The 21,423-nt window shown below is 40.7% G+C and overlaps 1 protein-coding gene across 1 annotated transcript in view; it reads right to left on the bottom strand.

Moving 5' to 3' along the window:
- LOC145341386 (interleukin-1 receptor-associated kinase-like 2) overlaps nucleotides 1-21,423 on the bottom strand; it is a 55,836-nt gene that overhangs the window by 7,198 nt on the left and 27,215 nt on the right. The window contains exons 5-12 of the mRNA XM_080186326.1: nucleotides 20,553-20,747; nucleotides 16,160-16,224; nucleotides 12,368-12,482; nucleotides 11,716-11,831; nucleotides 10,152-10,362; nucleotides 7,789-7,851; nucleotides 7,030-7,221; nucleotides 574-1,402 (exon numbers count right to left, since the gene is read on the bottom strand). Coding sequence (XP_080042452.1) covers nucleotides 574-1,402; nucleotides 7,030-7,221; nucleotides 7,789-7,851; nucleotides 10,152-10,362; nucleotides 11,716-11,831; nucleotides 12,368-12,482; nucleotides 16,160-16,224; nucleotides 20,553-20,747 — 1,786 coding nt within the window. The remainder of the gene's footprint in view (nucleotides 1-573; nucleotides 1,403-7,029; nucleotides 7,222-7,788; nucleotides 7,852-10,151; nucleotides 10,363-11,715; nucleotides 11,832-12,367; nucleotides 12,483-16,159; nucleotides 16,225-20,552; nucleotides 20,748-21,423) is intronic.

Raw genomic sequence — 21,423 nt, 5'->3', positions numbered from 1 at the left:
TGATTTTCAGCAGGCTGGCTGGTATTGCGGTCACAGGAATAACTGAGTAACACATGCCATTCTACTGCACCACCCAGTCCAGCACATCATTTCCATTTCCAATACTCTCATTGTGTTTTCCAGATTGTGACAGCTTCCTTCTGCTGGACTCAGTTTGCAAGCATGTCTAGGTCTTAATGCCAGCAGGGAAATATTTTGACTCATGTTTGTTTAAACAGCACGTGCTGATTACATCTTATCACATATTACAGGGCATAATTTGGGTGCAACATTATCATGATTTATATCTTTACCGGCTTTAGCCAGATTGTCTTCTGATTGGTACAGAATAATGGGACATACATAGGATAGGCTGAAGTGAGCTGTGTTGATCCCCAACCCCCATCATGGTTAAACATCACACCAATAGTTATTGCTTTGGCTTAATTAGATGATATACTGGAAGGCCACTGCCATTCCCGGAACAGTGTCCCATTGCAAGACCTTTAGAAGGAGAAAGGTAGGAGGAAAAGAAAGTGAAAATATCCATCAAATATTTGTAAAAATGGTTGATTTTATAATATTGGACACTACCTGGACTCATGCTTTCAGGCAGTCCTAGTCGACATCCTGCAGATGATGTTGGATGCTCAAAAGCACATGTTGCTCCACCACATTGCTCATTGATGTGCAAATTTTGACAAAAAGCACATCTTGAAGGGGGCTTTGAGTTTTCAGATTCTGAGTTGGTAATCAGTCTGTCTTGCGTATGAGAATCACCAGGGTTATAACAGCAGAGCTTTCTGGCAGTGTCTGTGTTGCTGGCTTCTTTATGGTTATTAGAATTAACCTTTCTATCTTTTGAGTCTGGATGAAATTCCCAAGCACCATTTGGTGCAGCATCAGAGTAATCAAATGGAATACAAAGCTTGTCTGAGACATGGCTTCTTTTTGAAAACAATTCTTGAACAAAGCTACTACTTGTCTCCACAGGTTCCTGGCTGGCCTTACAGTTGTCTGCATTGTTACATTTCGAATTGTCTTCAATTCCCTGGGAGAATGAGCTGGAGTCACTGCAAACACACTTGGATTTAATACTGAACATTTCACAAGAAGATTGGCCAAGAGATACAGGCACAGGGTAATAATCAAAATTCTCCGACTCATCTGATTCACACGGTATTTTCAGCAACTTTGATTCTGGCAGTTGTGGGGAGCTTTCTGGCAAGCCTACGAAACCCTGGGATTGTAAAGACTTCATACAGTATTTGGGAACCAGAGAAGAATAAAGGATCTCCGTATTTTCCTGGGGACATAAGGCCAATTGATTTAACTTGCATGAAATGTCTTCCACCTCCTCAGGAGGGTTATGCAGATCATGACTTTTTACCTCACGCTCAAGACTCTGCAGCATTGAATAAACCTGTAAAACACACAAAATACATGTTAAATAACCACAGTGAAACAGTGCACTCATGAAAGTGAGGGACGTCAGTGCAGGGGAACAAAATATCTTTTTCGTTGAATTGACCACTGGCAAGATAATGTCTAATCTATCTGTCGTCAATCTATACTTGGCAAAATGCCATGACTTGTGAATTTTTCTATTTCCTATGCCAGCCGTTAACCCAATTGAGATCACCCTTGCCCTGCTAGAACTCAGTGGGGTTAAAACAAAAATCAGCATTTTATTACAAAAGAGTATTGTTCAAAGCTATTTTGGCAACCAATACCATTTGAGACAATACAGATTTCTTCCTGCCAGGGTTGTGTACATGCTTTGAAATTCAGACTCATTTACAGATTGCCAAATTTGAAAATTTGCCATGAACCAATTCAATTGGGCACCATTTTAAAGTTTAAGAAACAACATTTTGTTTGAAAATTATTTCTTTATCTCAAAGAGTAAGATCTTGGACTGTATTATAAGTTTATAATATATTGGGATGGGGTGGACGTGGGGGTTCTGGCAGTGCATAGGAAAGCTGGAAGGAAGTGCAGCTCTATGTTGGTGGTATTTTAACCTCGCTACTGTAAGACCATATCTGTGCTAGATTTGCCAACCAACCAATGTGAGCAGTTATGATGTTGACCCAACATGAGGTAATTTCAACTCCTGTATTTACTGGCATACTCCAAACATGCCATTTGATGTAATTTGAAATTGTGGGAGCCGGCTGAGCCTATTGGAAACGTGGTGCCGTGGTAATGTCCTGGACTCATAATTCTGAGGACACAGGTTCAAACCTCACCACAGCAACTGGTGGAATTAAAATTCAATATCAATAGCAAGCATGGGAGAGAAACAGCCTGTGACTGTACAAGCAGTGCTTCACACATTCTGTCACTTCCATGTACAGGGATGACTTTATTCTCACTGGTCAAATTTCCCAGGGCTTCTTGTGGGCCTTTGACTGAAAATTTACCTACTGCCCTCATGTATTTTGATCCCTGTTCTTCATTGAATCTACATGGCTTTGCATGTGAGCTGGGACCTCTCCGCCCAATCCCCATAGAGCTGTTGGGTAAATCATTAAAATATTCAAGAAGGCAGTTCGCACAATAGGCAGTTAGTCCAGCATTCTGAGCTGTGTGGAACTTGCCGTTGTCAATGATGAGAGTATGGTGGGACTCATTGAGCAAACTAGTTGGCTGGGAAGGAATAAACAGTGAAATTGCCAAGGATGTGGACAGGCTCAGTGAAAGGCTTGTTCTCACAGGATTGCTATTTGAGCTTTCCTTCAGATTTACACACTTTCATCTCAATTTCTTTGCTGTCAGCCTGTATGGCACAAACTCTAACACAGCGATCAAACTCCAACACAGCGAGAGTGTTTCTGCTCAAAGGCAGAAATTGTGGAAACAATGCGCCCGCTCTATCACCAGAAAAAACCTGGTCATCCAGTGTGAGGTACTGTCTGTTTTATTGTATGTAGCGCAGGTCTAGCTGATTCCCAAATCCTGCACAGCAGCAGTCTCTTGGGCTATATTCAAACTTATCTAGAGATCTAAAATGGATCGTGTCCAGAGGGAAACAACGCATAAATCTCTGAAGAATGGAGGTAAAAATGTTCCCAACGCTACCCTCATCCTGATGGTCACCTTTGTGCGCCGCTGCATCAAGCTGTGTGTAGATCCCCGGTACACAAACACCAAATACCACTGCTTACTGAGGTTCTACTTGTCCCAAGTGTTGCAGAGGATGGTTCTGGCCAAACTGTCACGGAACACTCCAAGTAGTTGAACTATTCCGCAGCGCCTGCCCTTCGTGGAGAAATTCTTCCAGAAACACACCTTTGACCACATGGCGATCAAGCAGTGGTCAGCACATAATGTCCTCGAGGCCCTGAAGGAAAAGTCTGCTCAGGAACCAACCTGTTAGATGATTCCTGAGCAGACTGTCAGTGTCATCTGGCAGAATGCCTTATCACCAGAATTTTCAAACAAGCACCAAGACCTGGCTTGGCTGGGGGTGAGAAGGCCACTTCCAATCAGATCCTTCATGAACGCTTGAGGTCTCAACACCAGCACACACTGCCCTTGAAGCAGCTGCGGGGGCAATGAGACAGTTGCACATCTCCTTGTGGAACATCCCTTGGCAAAGAAGGTTTGGAATGGGATACAGTGATATTTGTTGAGGTTCATCCTGAGCAGCTCTGTGATGCAGGACTCTGTGCTTTACGGGCTGTTTCTAGGGACGCACACCGAGACAAATATCAACTGCTGCTGGAGGGTCATCAACTCGGTGAAGGATACTCTTAAGTCTACCCAAAACCTGCTGATTTTCCAATGCAAAAATTTGTCATCTACCAAGTGTTGCAGACTGGCACGTTCCAAAGTCCAGGACTGTATGCTGAGGGATACACTTAAACTGAGGCAGCCGCCACAAAAGCACAATAGGAAAAGGCCACTGTTTAAAGCCTTTCAAGCAAGGCAGACCAGTAACTGTAAAAAACCCTCAGACTGCGTAAGTGTGTGCAACTCTAAAAACTACAGCACACAATGAAATGTGATGAACATGTATGGTTTGAATAACTGAGTTGTAAATGTATGTTATGTCTTGGAACTGAGCACTAAAATATTGAAGTTAAGGAAATTGTAAATATGACTGTTTTTGCAATGTTTGTCATGATTGGAAATGTTGTTTCTTAATGGTTTATTTCAGAGTATTTATGAATATATTTTTGAAATTATGAAAAAAGACTTCTCAGCCTTTTGGCTAAGATCGTGTAGTTTTGCTGTCTTGCATTTGGTTGAAGTCACAAGGTTACACTAAGGCTTCATTTGAAACAATTTTTTAAAGCAGCAATTAGGACTTTTGGCTGAGATGCAAGTGAAATCGAGCCTTGGAGGAGGTGCAATTCCTGCTCCAATCAGTTTGGATAATGCAGATCAAGCCCCAGACAGGAAGTGGTGAGCCTGTCTTGTCAGCTTGGATCTGGAATGTTTCAGTTGTTGAGGCTTTGAATTGGACTTTGCTTGGATTGAACTGGATATAAACAAAAATAACCTCCGCAGCAGTAGCATGGACCTCTGATACAACTCAGATTTACAGTGCCTTTAATATATTAAAATGTACTAAGATAGTTCACAGGAGGATTAGAAAACAAAACTTGAGAACAAGAGCAGTAGTATGGGTGGCACAGTGGTTAGCACTGCTGTCTTACAGCACCAGGGACTAGGGTTCAATTCCAGCCTTGGGTGACTATCTATGTGGAGTTGCACGTTCTCCCCGTGACTGTGTGGGTTTCTGGTTTCCTCCCACACTCCAAAGATGCGTGGGTTAAGTTGATTGGCTGTGCTAAATTGGCAGGATTTTTCGACCATGCTTGCCCCAAGGCTGGAAATTCCTGCCTGAGGTCAATGGTCCTTTGGATGGTCTGCCTCCATCCACTACGATTCCCGTGGCAGGCAGGATGGGAAAATTCTGCAATTAGTGTCAGGGGGATTAGCAGGGTAAATATTTACGGTTACAGAGATAGGGGTTGGGTGGGATTGTTGTGCAGACTCAAAGTGCAGAATGGCCTCCTTCTGCACTGCAGGGATTTTATGATTCTAAGCCGCACAAGGAGATATTATGTCATATTATGTTTGGTCAAAAAAGTAGATCTTAAAAAATGTCTTAAAGGCAGAAAACGAGGTAAAGAGGCAGAGAGGTAACAAAAAGGAATTCCTGTGTTTAATTTCTAGCCAACTGAAGGCATGGCCACTAATTTCTGTGGCTGCCTACAGGGTTTGAGACAAAAGCAGCAACAGTTACTCTGGAGACTGGACTGCTCTGAATTCACTGAAGTTGGGATTTCTCAGAACTATACTCACTGCTGCTGTGTGGATGCTGTATCCCAGGACGAGCAACAAGCTCAGAGCAGTAGCAGCTTCACCTTTTCCTGGCTGCAGAGATGGCAGTCGGTAGCCGCATAAGCAGTTTTAAGAAAATTTGGAATTTTTTCAGAATTAAGAAAAAAAGCTATCACTTTGGCTTTCAGCTTCTTTCCTCCAAGGTACATCAAAACAATTGCAAACTCTTATGAGGCTTTGGTGTACTTTATGGTGATCATAAATTCTAGTAAGAAGGGTCTGAGAACATGGTGAATCAATTTCAGCAACATTTCATACAATTTACTTAAATCATTATGTGGAACCACATCACTCAATTTCACAGAGCTCCTCTTTCATTTTTCCATTCTTCTCAGTGGATAGAGTACTGTTAGATGATAAATTCCACAAGATCATTTTCTCCCTCTCGCTGCAAGTAATTGTGACTGGCAATAGAGCAATTGTTCCATTCACTCCGTTACTGCCAATCAAAAATGATCACTATTACTAACCTGACTCTGTGCACTTTCTATGTTTGAAGGGACAGAATTGGTCAGGTATTTCAGTCCGAAGTTGGATGTGGAAACTGTCATTTGACACTTGCAGCTGAAGAAAATCAAGTATTTGGCCTGCAAAGGTTGGAGCTAGGCTTCTGAAGCAGCAAATGATTTCATTTAGTTGCTTCTCAGAATGTGAGCTGATGGGTTTTATCACAATACTGATCTGTATATGTAATCTTTTCTGCAGTGTTTGGAGCACTAGCACTTCACTGTTCAATGCTATGACAATGCACCCTATGCGGCACAGACCCACTGTGGCAGCAGGATCAGGGCAGGTTTCCTGGTACATGAAGCAAAAAATGGGAATTAAGTTGGGCTGCTCCTCTCATTAGTCATGAAACAGCAAGGCCTGCTGTACTTGTATTCTTCCATGGGAAGACAAAAATTGAGAAGTAAATCATGGCTGCAGAAATCACTTTGATTACCATCTTATTTAGTCTATCGTTCAGGCATTTTTGAATGATTGCACTGAAAAGAACCAATGCCTTGCAGAAACTGCATTCCCAAGAATGCAGAAATTACATTTCCCCCAACTGTCGCTTCAGGAAGCATGGTGTTCAAACCAGGTATACAAAGAGGCACTGTGTAATGTGTGTTTGTGCTACACAGTCTTGCCAGTGTCAGCACCATGTAGAAATGTGCTTGTGGCCAAGATTTGAACAGTGACAAAGTATTTCTCTGAAAAGTCAGTGGGAAACCCGGCATCCATAATAACCACGAGGCTGCTTGTCATCTCCCAATGCTCTGATCTGGTCGGTTTCTTCAAAGCTAAGTTGGTTAGTTTCTTCACTATTGATTTGTCCAAGTCTTTAATGTTGTCCTTATTATCAATGTCGTAAACTATAGTAAGGCTGAGCATTGTTTTGCTAGCAATCCGCTTTTCCTAATACACCTTTGACAGAACGCAAGTACAATTTTATAATTGATGCTCTCTAGTTTTCATAGTGACTGAAAATAATTTTATTTGAACAAAATCATCTTCATCAGAAAGCAAGTTCATAACCATGCTCATTAAGTATTCCATTTAGTTAGTCACTGTTTCTATCCACAATGTCCCATCCTTTAAAAATTTTCTACATCTCTTTCAAACTATTCCATAATCACTTCTGCTCCAGTAAAAATAGCCCAAATCTATTCAAGTCTTTCTTCATATTGATCAAAGTATTTTATTTACCTGTTTCATTTCTGGCCTCTTCTTTTTGATGCACTGACAGGTGATGACAGCAAATTTAACTGCAAAACGTAAAGGAAAACAGCCACCCTTGGTATCCAAATGTGTCTGACAAATGTTATATGCTATTTTCTCTAGGTCTGCAGCAGTTCTTGTTTGCTTTGCTTCTTCCAGCTGTCCCAGCATAAGATCTTTCTGTTCAGCACAAAAATGATAATGACGTAATATTACATCAGTGAAATTGTAAACATTCACAAATATTTAAAGTCTTTTGGGCTTATTAAGGTAAAAGGTGTTGGGACTGAGAAGTAGCACAATCTCCTTTAGTGTAAAGGTCATACAGTTTAAGTCATTTCTAGAGCCAAGATGCCCCCTATAAAGTCACAGTGTCAATAAAGACTCCCAAGTCATATACAGTTGGGCATTATCTTTAATGAGCTAGTCACACTGAAGTGTACATGTATATGCAAACAGTAATCTTCATGTATGAATGCAGAGAAGACACCACTGTAAGATTATAATGCTGTTGGAAGGCGAAGAAAGAGGCAGAGTCAGAAAAGGGGAATTAAGGGGAAATGTCCAAAACCTTCTCAGGGGAGGCTGGCAAAAATTAAAGGGCCAACTAATAAAAAGACATTGAAGTAGATTATTAGTGAATTTGTGCCCTCTTTGTGTATTTCTTGTGTATCTAATTAGTTCGAAGAGGCGATTACAGTTAATGTAAAGTTCATTGTGAAGCATTTATTGAATACATCTTCTTACCAGAAATGCGGGTTGCCTGCTCTCATCCACTGCTTTGATACCAGTCAGAATTTCAGCAAGGACCTGCAACAAGATGCCAATGACACTTGAAAGCTTTACCCTTAGATCTATTCCTGCTTATAAGAACTACTGATGAATGCAATAAGCATTCCAATACAAATACTACACATTGGGCCTGATTTTACCAACAATTTGCGCCCGATTTTTGGGTGCGAAATCATGGTAAAGTCAGGTGGGAGGCCTTAACTGTGATCTGCACCCGGGTCCGCGCAGTTCACCACTCTACGGAGACCCATGAATGATGGAAGGGGGGGCAGGGGCAGCAATCAGTCTGGGTAGTGGGGAGGGGGGTGGATAAGGGGGGCAGTGATGTGTGTCTGTCCCCCTCGTCCACCGCCCCCCCCCCCACTACCCAAACCAATCGTCACCCCTGTCCCCCTCACCGATCGCCCGCAGAGTGGCAGCGGACCCCCTTGTCCTGCCCCCCCCCCCCCCGTCCCCCAAGATACATCTTTCCTGCCTCCCTCCTTTTCTCCAACACCCCCCTCCGCCTCCCGAGATACACCCTCGTTCCCGCTTTTCGCTCCTGGGCTGCTTTCTCTGGTTCGGGAGTGATCTGACACGGGCGCGCTTTTTCCAATTTTTCCTGCGTATGTGCAGTTCAGAGCTCCGATCATTCCAGCAGCACTAAGCCCCGCCCACAGCACGAATGGGACTGGAGATGAATGAGAGCATATGGGGGCACCTGGAAGCGGATTTCTAAGTCAGAACTGTACTTTGCCCAGAATCGGCACTTAGAATGAAAATGGTAAAATCGGGCCCATTGTGTCTTGAATATACTCTATAAAGTACGAATGAGGGGCCAAATGATCTGTCACCACAGCATATTGAGAGTATTGACTCACTATCCTACCAACTGCTTGCATACTATCTTGTGCCAATGAATCCTGCATATAATAATTTCCTAATTCCAGCCAAGACCTTTGGAAGAATTGAATGACAAACTAGCTATTTCTATTTAGAAACTGAGGGAGAGGGAAATCCGCTGGAACATAATTCAGTTCTGAATTTTACTATCTTTCTGAGAAGATTAGAGTAAAATCAGGTACTTTTGTTTATTCAGGAATATGGAAGAAGGTTTATGAAGGAATACTTTCACACCTGTCAACCTGATATTTTATGTCATTACTCTCCAGTTATTTTTTAAAAATTGCCAATGTTTTACATCATGCTATAGTAGGTTTCACAGTGCAGCATTTTTCAAAGCATATTTATATTTACTGTTAGCGACCACATCACGATTTTCAATCATCAGCACAGAAACACACCAAATATTAGGTAGTGATATGACGATGTGGTTAACATATTAGCATGGATAGAAGATCGGCTGGCTAAGAGGAAGCACAGAGTAGGCATGGATGGGTCTTTCTTGGGTTAGCAAAATGTAACAAGTGGTGTGACACAGGGACCTCAGCTGTTTACAAATTATGTAAATAACTTGGATGAAGGGATAGTTGCCAAATTTGCTGATGACACAAAAATAGGTAGGAAAGTAAGCTTTGAAGGGAACATAAGGAGGCTATGAAAAAGATAGGTTAATGCAGTGGGCAAATTTGACCTGTCAATTTGAGAATAAAGTGGGAAAATGAAAAATTGTCCATTTTGACAGGAGGAATAAAAGAAAAACATATTGGCCCGATTTTACAATTGCGTTGCACCTGTTTTCAGGCTCAGAATCTTGGTAAAGTTAGGTGTGAGGCCATTAACACGATCTGTGCCTGCATCCTCGCAGATGGCCACTTTACTGACACCCGGGAATGGCCATGATCCGATTCGTGCCCAAACTGGATGCAACAGTTAATGAACTGCCCACCCAACTTTATCAGCCTTTCCCCCCTTTACCACCACGTTTGCCAATCCGGAATTGCGTCAAAATGGACATGCTGAATAAAATTCTGTTTTGGGTGCTCCAGCTGCTGAAGAGGTGAGTTCAAGCTTCCAATGGCTCTCTGACTCAGATCAGTAGTGGAGTGGGGAGTGAGGGAGGGAGGTGGGCCAGATCATTCTCTGGCGGGGAGCTGATGGAGGAGGGGGGCCTGATCGTTGTCTGGCTGTGGGAGGAAGCACAGTAAGAAGTCTGACAACACCAGGTTTAAGTCCAACCGATTTATTTGAAAGTAAGCTCACAAGTTGAAGAGGGAAACCAAAATCTTTGTCTCTGAGCCTTAAATAGACCCAACAATGGAGCACCCACAACCCACAGTGTTAGAGAATTCAAAAAAATTCACCACCCTTTGAGTAAAGTCATTTCTCTTTCCCATAATCCGAAATGATTGATCCCTTACCACAAGCAAACTACTTACTATTCCAAAGCTAAAGGTGTCAACTTTTACAGACAGCCACCTGTGCCGAATAAACTCATCAGGAAGATAGGCTAGAGGTCCCTGCAAAGTCTTGGTCTTCAGGGTAGTGTGGCTGTTGATGGGGTTCACACTTTTGCTAAGAGGACCAATCTTCACCAGACCAAAGTCTCCCAGTTTTGGTGTAAAATATTCATCTAGCAGAATGTTAGAACTGCAAGAGCAAGAAAATTAAACAAGAGACATAATGTCTTATTATTTGGTAAACTATTAATTATGGTTTAAGTTTTCAGTAATGATATTATAATCTTTATCCTGCAGTATCCTGACATTTGATTTTCACAATCTCATCTAAACTACCAGTTACCAATTTAAAATCCCTCCACTAGATTCTCAATGTATATTGTTAAATTTGACAATACATATTCTACATGGATTTCATCATGGCTATCTAATCTCAGGATTTGAATGTGTAACCAGCTGGATTTGTGGAATCCAGATTACATAATTCTATATTACTAGGATTGTGATTTCAACTGCACCATTTTGTGGAAGAGCCCAACAGAATCTAATAAATGAGGAATTTGGGAACAATCTTGTACATCCGGAACCTGTTTCAATCAAATGCTGAGAAAAGCCTGGAACTAGGCTGCCCATCTACCAACATTCTTGACTGCAGTTGGTGCACAAAGATGAGAGAAAATGAGAAAAATAGTAATATTAAACTCAATTAACTGAATAAAAAAGTAGCTAGAAACTATACCTTTCACCCCAATGGATAGATAGAGGTTGTTTCCCCTTGTTTGAGAGTCTAGGACAAGAGGCATAATTTTGCCCTTTTAAGAGAGAGATTAGGAGGAATTTCTTCTCTCGGAGAGTAGTGAATTTGTGAAAACCTTTACCGCACAGAACTGTGGTGGCTGGGTCATTAAGTACATTCAAGGTAAGATGGACAGATTTTTAATCAGGAAGGAAATTAAGAGATATGATGATAAGGCAGGAAAGTCAAGTTGAAGATAATCACATCAGATCAATCATGATCTCATTGAATGACAGAACAGACACAATGAGCTGAATAGCCTACTTCTGCTCCTATCTCTTATGGTCTTTGGGCCAATGTACCTTGAAGACCCTGGGTTCCAGGTAAATCATTTAATTTCACTTGGGGGAGAAGTGGGTGAGTGCTGTGTTGCTAAGGTAGGAAAGGCAAAACAATAATGGGCAGGATTTCCGGTTAAAATTCCTATCCTGTACCTTTTTGCAAAGTGCACATACAGACTTCAGGCAAGGATAGGACTGGGCCCAGTTATGATGTGCCACCAGTTGTTCAGTGTTTTGTGGAGGATACATGACTACTTGGGTGAGGTATCAGACTTTGATTACTATCTTCAGATGACTGTCTTCAGAAGCAGATTGGAAAATGGGGGAAAAAGAGGCCTTGAGGAAGTTGATGAATTATAAAGAAGCATCTATCTAGTGTAGGTATATGCTTTTCACATCTAGTCTGATATCAGGAATCTAACTAAAACAGATTTGGTGAATGAAAATCTGGAATTGGCAGTTTTACCTTTTTATATTTCCATGAATTAGAGGCACATTATTCTGATGCAGGAAGTCTATTGCCCTTGCTATTCCAACTGCAATGTCAATACGTCTGTCCCATGAAAGTGCATCAGCAGGATTCTAGAACAAAAAAGATATTATTTAACAATTCCTTAGTGCAAAACAAAAGCACGCTGGGCTGTTAGACGTGCTGCCTTTCAGATGAGATGTCTTGCCCTTTCATGCGGACATCATGTGGTCCCTGGCACTGCTCAAGGAAAACCAGGGGAGATTTTTATGCCATTAAAAGATTACTGTTTGTTCCTCAATTAACAGGACTGTCTGATCGTGAGCACATTACTGTACGCAAATTAGCTGATGCGTATGTCTATGTTACAGCAGGGATTGCACTTCAAAAAGTATTTTGTTGTTTGTGAAGAGCTTCAGAACCACCTGAAGTCATGCAATTTTATCTTCTTTCATTCTTTAAATGCCTGCAACAGAAAGATACCAAGTATCTGAAGCATTGCTCAGTTGCATCAGATGCATCATGGGTAGGATCCCAGATTAACGTAATAGCCGCTTGATGACTGATGAGAGAGTGTCTTTACAGAATTACAAGTTTAAATGGATAATTTCATTTGTAATTTAGTGAAAATGCAAGAATGACTGCTTACCTCGCACTGAAGTTTGCTCTCGAGTGAGCCATTGGACATGTATTGATAAATGAGGCAGTAAATGCCATTTTCAGCACAGCAGCCGTCTAAGGGCAAAATGTTTGGGTGTCGAAACCTGAGGTGGACAAGGAAAAATCAAACTCAAAAATGTATTTGAAACAAGAACAGATATTTCATGAGAATCTTGCAGCGTTGCTTCAATTTTTGCAGCAGCAAATCACATGGCTCATCTTACCAGTGCACAGATGTATGTTTTTATCTCATTTTGAGCAGCAACAGTCAACTAAAAAAAAACGTCGATTTAAAAAGGAAATTACTATTTTGGACTTTGCAGTGAGGCAATGGGGGAGAGTGAGAACTGGCTGGGTCATGCTGTGAACAGCATAGCCTCGTCTATTGGAGCTCAGGATATTGGTTTGTGTCACTGTTCTCATAATGGTGAATTTTCAATCTCAGCAATGACAGTAGGTAAATGATACAATCAGGCAAACCCTTGGATCACAAGGGAAGTGGAAAATTTGGAGAATCAATTTGAATACTAATATTGGCAGGTCATTTGATTACAATGTAAAAAGATCTAGACAGGGGGAACTGGAAGTTAGACTCAGAGTTTGAACTTTGTCCTTGCTAACAGCATGAAAGTGGGGAAGACCAATTTCACCCCCACGAATACCTTACCCCTTCCTTTTTCGACTTCTTATATTTCAGCTTTATGATATTGAAAAATGCCAACAAAATAAGTGGCAAATCTATATCAGTTTCATTAATACCCCACCGTCAGTAATCCTGACATTACAGAGGGAATATTCATTTATGCTACAAGGGTTCTCACAGGTTCCACCAGTGGAATGGAGTTTACAAGTTTGAGATTCACTGCATTTACAATGTGTTGTGGGATGGATGCTTGAACAGTCTCCCAAAATCTACACGAGTTGTTTCAAACCTGCAGAAGTTTCCATAGGGGAGGCACCCCTATTCAACCACAGTCAGAATTTTTCTACTTATCCCCTCAACAACTGCAGGACAGGGACCATCAATGATGCAACTTGACGTGATTTGGTTAGATATTGAGCATGTGGGCGGCACAGTGGCACAGTGGTTAGCACTGCTGCCTCACAGCATGAGGGACCTGGGTTTGACTCCTGGCTTGGGTCACTGTCCGTGTGGAGTTTGCACGTTCTCCCTGTGTCTGTATGGGTTTCCTCTGGGTGTTTCCTCCCACAGTTTGAAAGACATGCTGGTTAGTTGTATTGACTCGAACAGGAGACGGACTATGGTGACTAGAGGAACTTCAAGTAATTCATAGATGTTAACGTAAGCCTTACTGGTGACTAATAAATTTGTTTATTAGTCACGAGTAAGGCTTACATTAACAACTTTAATTTTACTTTATCTCTCTGAATTCATTAGGCTCAATAGGTGGCCATTCATATTGCCACATGACTGGATGATCTGACGTCTAGAGCAGAGTAAGATAGTAAGTAAACCAATTACACCAATGTATTTGTTTGGAGCTCCATGTTGATCAAGGAAGCAGTAGCATAGTGATCACTGAACTGGTAATCCAGAGGTAAAAGCACATTACTGTGGATACTGGAATAGGACACAAAAACAGAAAATGCTGGAAAATCTCAGCAGGCCTGACAGCATCTGTGGAGAGAGAACAGAGCCAATGTTTTGAGTCTGGATGTGGAACAGTTATCCAGACTCAAAATGTTAACTCTTGTTTTCTCTCCACAGATACTGTCAGATCGGCTCAGATTTTCCAGCAATTTACCCTGTTTTAGCAAACTATTCTGATAAGTGCATAGACTAGAGCATTGGCTGCATTGGTTCAAGAAGATGACTCATCACCACATCTCAAAGCCAGTTAGGGATGGCCAATAAATGCCGAACCTAGCAGTGATGCCCACATCCGAAGAACAATTATGAAAAAAGTTATGAAGTTAATTATTCTCTTTTGCCTGAAGTTGGTTCCCAGAGGTGGGATCATATGGGGAATAGTCACAATATTGATCCTTCAAAAATCAGTTTGCTAATGGGGATGGAAGTAACTGTTGAACAAATTGCTGCCTGCACATCCCATTGGGTGCCTCCTGAAAGTAATAAGTGCATAAAATATACATGGAAAGAATAGAAGTTGTTGAATTACATTTCCTCTGTGTATCCATTAGGTTGAAATTATCATAGTAGCGAACAAAGCCACAGCCATCCAGGGCACCAAGGTTACATTATTTGGTAGCTTGTTTTGTAAAAATTTTAGAAACATAATTAGAACATAATGTCAAATTATCTTTCTGAAGACAAATTTAGGGGAGTATCCATGATAAAAAAGGAGTCAGTGTTTGATCAACATTGAGCACAGTGAAGGATTACTTGCTACATAACTCTAGCTGAGCCTCATGTGAGTCTCCCAAACACTAAAAGGAGATTGACAATCTAGCCTTTGTTTGAGGATAAAGTGCAACGAGATGACAGATTGCCCTGCTCTACAGAAATTATTCTTAACAGCACTGGGTATACCTACACCAATGGACTACACGGATTTCAGAAGGTGAGTCACCACCACTTTCTCAAGGGCACTTAGGGATGGGAAATAAATGCCAGCCTAGCCACTGATGCTCACATTCCAGAAAGAATATTTTTAAAATGGCTTCTGAGTCTTTCAAAAAAAACAGTATTGGCATAATAATTTTCCAAAGGAATCTAGTTAATAATTGTTTAAAACATTCATGAGCCATTATTAGCCTGATTAAGGTGAAGCCTTAAAGTAAAGTCCAAGCAGTCCATCATGGGCTAACTTTCAAACTTATGATGACAGTAAGTTATGGAGCACCGTCAGTCCCACCTTGTGGAACAGAAGTTCAAATTAGACTCCAAACTTGTGCTGAAGCCCAACAAAATTCTGTCAGAACATCCAGTTACCTCAGAGTAGATAGAACATTAAAATTTAGAGAACCTTATATAACCATCAGAATCAAAGTAGTTTGTTTCTCTTCCCCTTTGGAACAAGCCTCACAAGACATGTGGAAACAGGTTTTGGAGGATAAGAGGAGCAATTTATAGAACAATAGATAAATATGATTTTCCTGAGTTAACTTTGTGGCGAGGTATGACACAACTTGTCTTTAGTCAGGTAAAGCAGCGCAAGATCTAAATGTAGAAAACGCTCGTAGAAGTTTGAACATTTCAACCTAAATACAGAAACATCCATCCTTCTGAACAGTAATTTTCTTGAAATATTTCTTCTACATGACGAGACTTTTAAGATTTAGAAAGCATATAGAGGTCATCAGCTGGTAAATATTCATCGCTACAGTCTCTTCTGCTTTAAGCCTATTAAAACTGTTAAAACTATACGGCCAGGTTTTTCACACTCCTCTGTGACATGTTCCACAGTGACAAAGGCAGTCTGTCATTGGCCAGTGGTGGGAACTTCTGGTTCCACAACTGTCAACGGGGTTTCCTGTTGGTTGGACCCCCCACCACTAGGATGGACGCGATGCTTGTTTACAGTGAGCAGGACTGCAAGATCCTCTTGGCGTGAATGGCCAGAAAATTCCAGCCATTGAGTGTGGCCTGGGAAGGAACTCCCTCTCTGTGGGTATCTCCTAAGCATTCCCTCTCTCTTGGCAACTCAGCTAAAACCAAGGATTCACTGGATGTAAATTGTAGTCATATCCCATGGTGCACTCAACACACCAAATTGTGGGTAGCCTCGGTGGCATTTTCTCATCATGAAAGCATTACAGGACATACAGGGACCTTGCCACATGATAATAATATACTTACTTGTAAAGACTCTCAATCTCTCTGTGAAAAAAGTCCTGTGCGGTTTTCAAGTTGATGTTGTCAACCTATAAAAAAAGTATTCAGATGTGAGATACACAACAAACAGTACAATTTACAAAACAAAGAAATTTCTATATAGCATCTCTCAACAATAACATAATAACCCACAACTTGTATTTCTATGAACAAACAGAAAAATACCCCAAGGCATCTCGGAGACACTAAAAAACTGGCAGTCTGAAGAAGGAAAGATCAGGAGGAACGACCAAACATCTGGTTGAAGGAGGGCAATATTATAGAGATCAGAAGTTCAACTTGAAGTCAATCAAGATGTTGAGGCGAGTTCAACTTTCGATATTAACCACTTTCCGTACCTGAATGCTAACTCGTGGTGTTTCTTGTACGAACACATCAAAGTCTTTGAAGTCTCTTACAAGTTTCATACTTTTATTTAAAAAATCCACTTTTCTATTCTAATGATCAAAGTGAATAACTTCACTCTTCCCCTTTTTACTCCATTATCCATCTCACTGCCCATTCACTTAATCTCTTTGAAGCCTCCGTGTCTTTCTCACAGCTTACATTTCCATCTTGGATAGTGTCACTAACAAGCCTAAATACATTACTCCCTATCTCTTCACCCAAGTCACTAATATGGATTGCAAATAGCAAAGGCTCCAGTACGGATCCACTAGTTACAGCTTGTCACTAAAATGTAGATACCCCATTTATGTCTTTTCTTTGTTTCCTGGCCAGTAACTGATCTATCCATGCTAATATATTATTCCTACTCTTATTAATCTTTTGTTTGTTGCCTTACTACATATCTTTTAGAAATCTGACATATACTCGTTCCCCTTCATCTACCCTACTAGTTACAACTTCAAAAACATGAATAAATTGTTAAACATAATTTCTGTTTTGTAAAACCATGTTGACTTTGTCAGATCATACTATAGTTTTCTAAGTGCATTATTATTCCTTAAAATTAACTTTCCCAAGACTCACATCAGCCAACTGGCTTGTAGTTTTCTGTTTACTTTCTGCCCACTTTCTTGAATAGTGGTGTTACATTTGCTAACTTCCAATCTGCTGGGACCGTAGCAGAATCTAGGAACTTTTGTAAACCGATAGCACATCCACTATCACAGTAGCTGTCTATTTTAAAACCCTAGCCTGTAGGTCATCAGGTCCTGGGGATTTGTCAGATTTTAGTTTCTGCTTCTCCAGTACTTTTTCTCTACTGATGTGAATTACCTTAATTTTATCATTCTTTTTAGCACCTTGGTTACCCTCCATTTCTGATATGCAACTTGTGTCTTCTACAGTGAAGACAGACACAAATTATTAATTCAATATCTCTGCTATTTCTTCATTCACCTTGGACAATGACTAGTCTCACAGGTCTGTTGGTTTATAAGGAGTGCCTAAAGGCTGCGTTTTACTTCCTTTTTTTATATAAAGCATACATGCTGCTGTACTACCAAACTAGTTTCTGCTGGTTACGAAGATCTGATGGGGAAGTGAGGTCTTTAGAATTAGTAGAACTCTCATTAACAGTATGGAATGCCATTATTTGAGTGATACTTCAGTAGGTACTTCCCCTTTTTCAATTGCTCCCCAGCAACACCACAATGCAAACAATGAAATCAGAAGCATTATTCAGTGTTACAGAAAATTAATACCGTACTAAATAATTTTCATGCAACTACTATTGATTTCCAATTGGAGTTGCATTGTTCTGACAGATTTCTGAGGGCTGATTTCAACTCTACCCAACCAGTGGAAACATTCAAATGTATGAACTAGAAGCAAGAGTAGGCCACTCAGCCCCTCGAGCCTACTCTACCATAAGATCATAGCTGATCTAAATATAACCTCAGCCCCACGTTCCTGCCTACCCCCAATAGCCTTTTATTTTCTTGTTAATCAAGAATCTATCTAGCTCTGCCTTAAAAATATTTAAAGACTCTGCTTCCACTGACTTTTAAGGAAGAGAGTTCCAAAGACTCTGGATGCCCAGAGAGAACAAATCTTTCCTCAGCTGGTGACTGGACATGTTAATAGTAAAAATGGCTCAACTGCCTTATCCAAGGAGCTGCTGCTTTCTCTGGGATTAAAATTGTTTAACTCATTCTTAGAACAGGTGAGAGGGACACTTATTGGAAGGCACAGCAGTTAGTATTAAATACACTGATCAAACTCCAATACCAAGAGGCATAGAAAAGGAGAGATGATTTTATTCTTTAGTTTCTTTTGAGGTCAGGATGAGCAGGCCCCACAACAAAACTTTGGGCACTCTCGTACTCCAGGGTTCCCTTCCTACAACCATGTGACAATGATGACGACACCACCATCACTGCTACCCATCTCACTTTAGCTTTCACTCATATGTTTTCCACTGTGAGTTAAAAACAGCCCTTTTATCTCTGGCAGCAAGCATCGATTTCTGTTATTTTTCTTGCAAGTTGTGAAACCATACTGAATGTTACTAGACAGTAACATTCAGCAAGAGTAAGCAATTCAGCCTATCGAGCTTATTCCACCATCCAATCTGATCATGGTTGACCATTCAAGTCAATGACTTTTCTCCACATTATCCTCATGTCCCTTTACGTCAATGATTTTTAGAAGACTGTCAATCTCTGCTTTAAACATACTCAAAGACTGAGCTGAGATACAAAATTCCAAAGATTTGCAATATTCTGAGTACAAAAAAGTCTCCTCATCTTGATCTGAAGTGGCTTTTCCTTAATTTTGAAATCGTGTCCCTAGGTTCTCGATTCCCCAACAGGTAGAGCATCTTACTTGCACCTACCCTGTCTATTCCTTTAAGCAGGTTCGAGGTTTCAATGAACCTCTCATTGGAAACATGAGAGTATAGCCACAGTGTTACACATTAACCAGGTATTATTAGCAGAGAGAAAAATAATGAGGTGCCACACATGTGGGTTAGAGTTAAACATGATGCATATTTATTAAGATGTAGCTTGTCTGACCCTGCAATTGATGTTGCTGATTTAAGAGTTAATGTTCTTTCACTGAAAGGACAGTGAGCAGCTTTCACTGAATAATTTCATTCCAGAGTCCACATACCAGCCTCTTGCAATGAGTATCACCAAACATCACACCAAATTCATATTTAGCTAGGCTTCATAAGGTAACCATGAAATGCCTTTGCCTTCCTTCTGCTCCCAGTGGTGGAACCTAAATCTTTCTGCAATAACAAGTGGTTTTGACGAGAAATGCTCTTCCAAGACCTTTGTCAGTACTTTGTATGTTTTAATGCCTGGTTTTGCTGGATGGACTCGAGTTTGTAGTAACGTAGAATTTTTACACATTGCCAAACTGAGAAATGTTACAACCTTTTGCCCCTTGGTACTTGATTTGCTTGGAGATAATATTGGAATCTTTCTTCATAGGAGTTCCAAGTCTCTTGACCCTCATTAAATACATCCAGGGTGCTACTTTTCCCTGCCATTTTTGGTTACTGGTTTCTTGGGTTTTATATTTTCTTCAGTTTCCTCGTCTTCCTTATGCAATGCCAGAGATATCTCTATCTCTCACCGCATCCGTAGATTCTTTGACAAAGGGTCATCTGGACTTGAAATGTCAGCTCTTTTCTGTCCTTACAGATGCTGCCAGACCTGCTGAGATTTTCCAGCATTTTCTCTTTTGGTTTCAGATTCCAGCATCCGCAGTAATTTGCTTTTATCTGTAATTCGCTTTTATCTGTAATTCCTTTAAGATCTCAGACTTCTTTTATTGTCCTGTGAGTCTGTGTTCCTGCAGCCCGTTTCACTTTGCCACCTGCATGGTCTCTGTAGCTTTGAAGTCTACCCACTTTATTTAAAGATAAGTTTAACATTTGTTTCTTGTTTGCTCATGTTTTTTTCTAAACCTTTTACTAGTGCATTGGAAGTTTCTTTACCTTGCCTTCAATTGTCAACTCAGTGCAAGTGCTGGATTTCCTTTTTGTCCTTTTCCGATTGAAGGAATTAATTTTCTGAGTCTCACTGCCAGTTTCCTCTTTGCTAGTAATACTCAGTCAAAACATGACAAAGAGAAAATGAATGATGTGCCACATGTGTGGGTTAAAGTTAAACACGATGCAGGTTCATTAAAGAGATGTTGATTTTCCAGGTCCAAGACAGAAGAGCTCCAAAAGCTCACAAACCCCTCTGCTTACCTCACTATAGGTCATGTGACATTATAGCAGCAGGAATGCAACCATTTTAAATACATAACACTCAGTTTCCTCAGTTCCAGGGACAAATTAGATCCTTGTGAAATCTAAGTATTTTGAGGCAACGTTAAGTTGGAAAAGCAAGCTACATTGGTGTGTGCAAGACCATCATAGGACTCTATTATCAACAAAAGGTGAGATACTTGCCGTCTTTAGCAGTTTTATGGCATATTCAGTATTGAACCGGTGACCCTTGTAGACATGGCCAAATGTTCCTGAGCCAATCTGACACCTCGCATTGAAATTATCAGTGGCTTGTTCAATGTCCTGCAAGGACCAGATGCAACTGAGTATTGCAGGATGGGAATGAGTTTCCTGGAGGGGTTTGCTGGCAACTTCATCCTGAACGAAAGCAGACAAAACATACTGTAATGTGTGCAGGAATTGACACAGAGACATACATGTGCACTGTATAAAAGGGTGCCAGAGGTATGTATTTTTGCACCTGTATGTGTTAATGTGAATTGCGTGCTGCTCACATGTGACACTTTTCCAGACACAGCATTGACAAAGCGGGTCTAATCTGGTGTGAACAATTAGATGAAAGGTCATATGAAAGTGCATGAAAGGAACAAAGTCTCTCCCATGGAAGAAAACAAGTAGAAAAATAAATTGTATGGTTGCAGACATGCTCATATGTAGAATTATAGAATTCTATAATTGTGTTCCATTGCACAGAAGGAGGCCATTTGGCTTGTGGTTCTCTAAAAGAGCAACGTTGCTAGTTCCATTCCCTTGCTTTCTCCACAAAGCCTTGAAAATTTTCTCTTTTTGGTTAATTATCCAATTCCCATTTAAAAGCAATGATTGAACAGAAATGGATCAGAATATTTTTCAGGGACTCCAGAAATGTACTTCTGATTACTCCAATTAAACTGTGAAGTAACTGCGAATATAGTCATCAAAGGGCAGTTTATAAAAATCCAGACAGATCTTAAATTGTTCATGCCTTTTTACATTGGAGCAGAAAAGAAGAAACTGTACAACTTATCATATCTGGATGCTGGCTCTTTACCTG

The sequence above is a fragment of the Carcharhinus amblyrhynchos genome, chromosome 3 (assembly GCF_965287045.1).
Source record: "Carcharhinus amblyrhynchos chromosome 3, sCarAmb.v2.hapA, whole genome shotgun sequence".
In the NCBI taxonomy this organism is placed as follows: Eukaryota; Metazoa; Chordata; class Chondrichthyes; order Carcharhiniformes; family Carcharhinidae; genus Carcharhinus; species Carcharhinus amblyrhynchos.
This window is presented reverse-complemented; position numbering and strand designations above follow the sequence as displayed.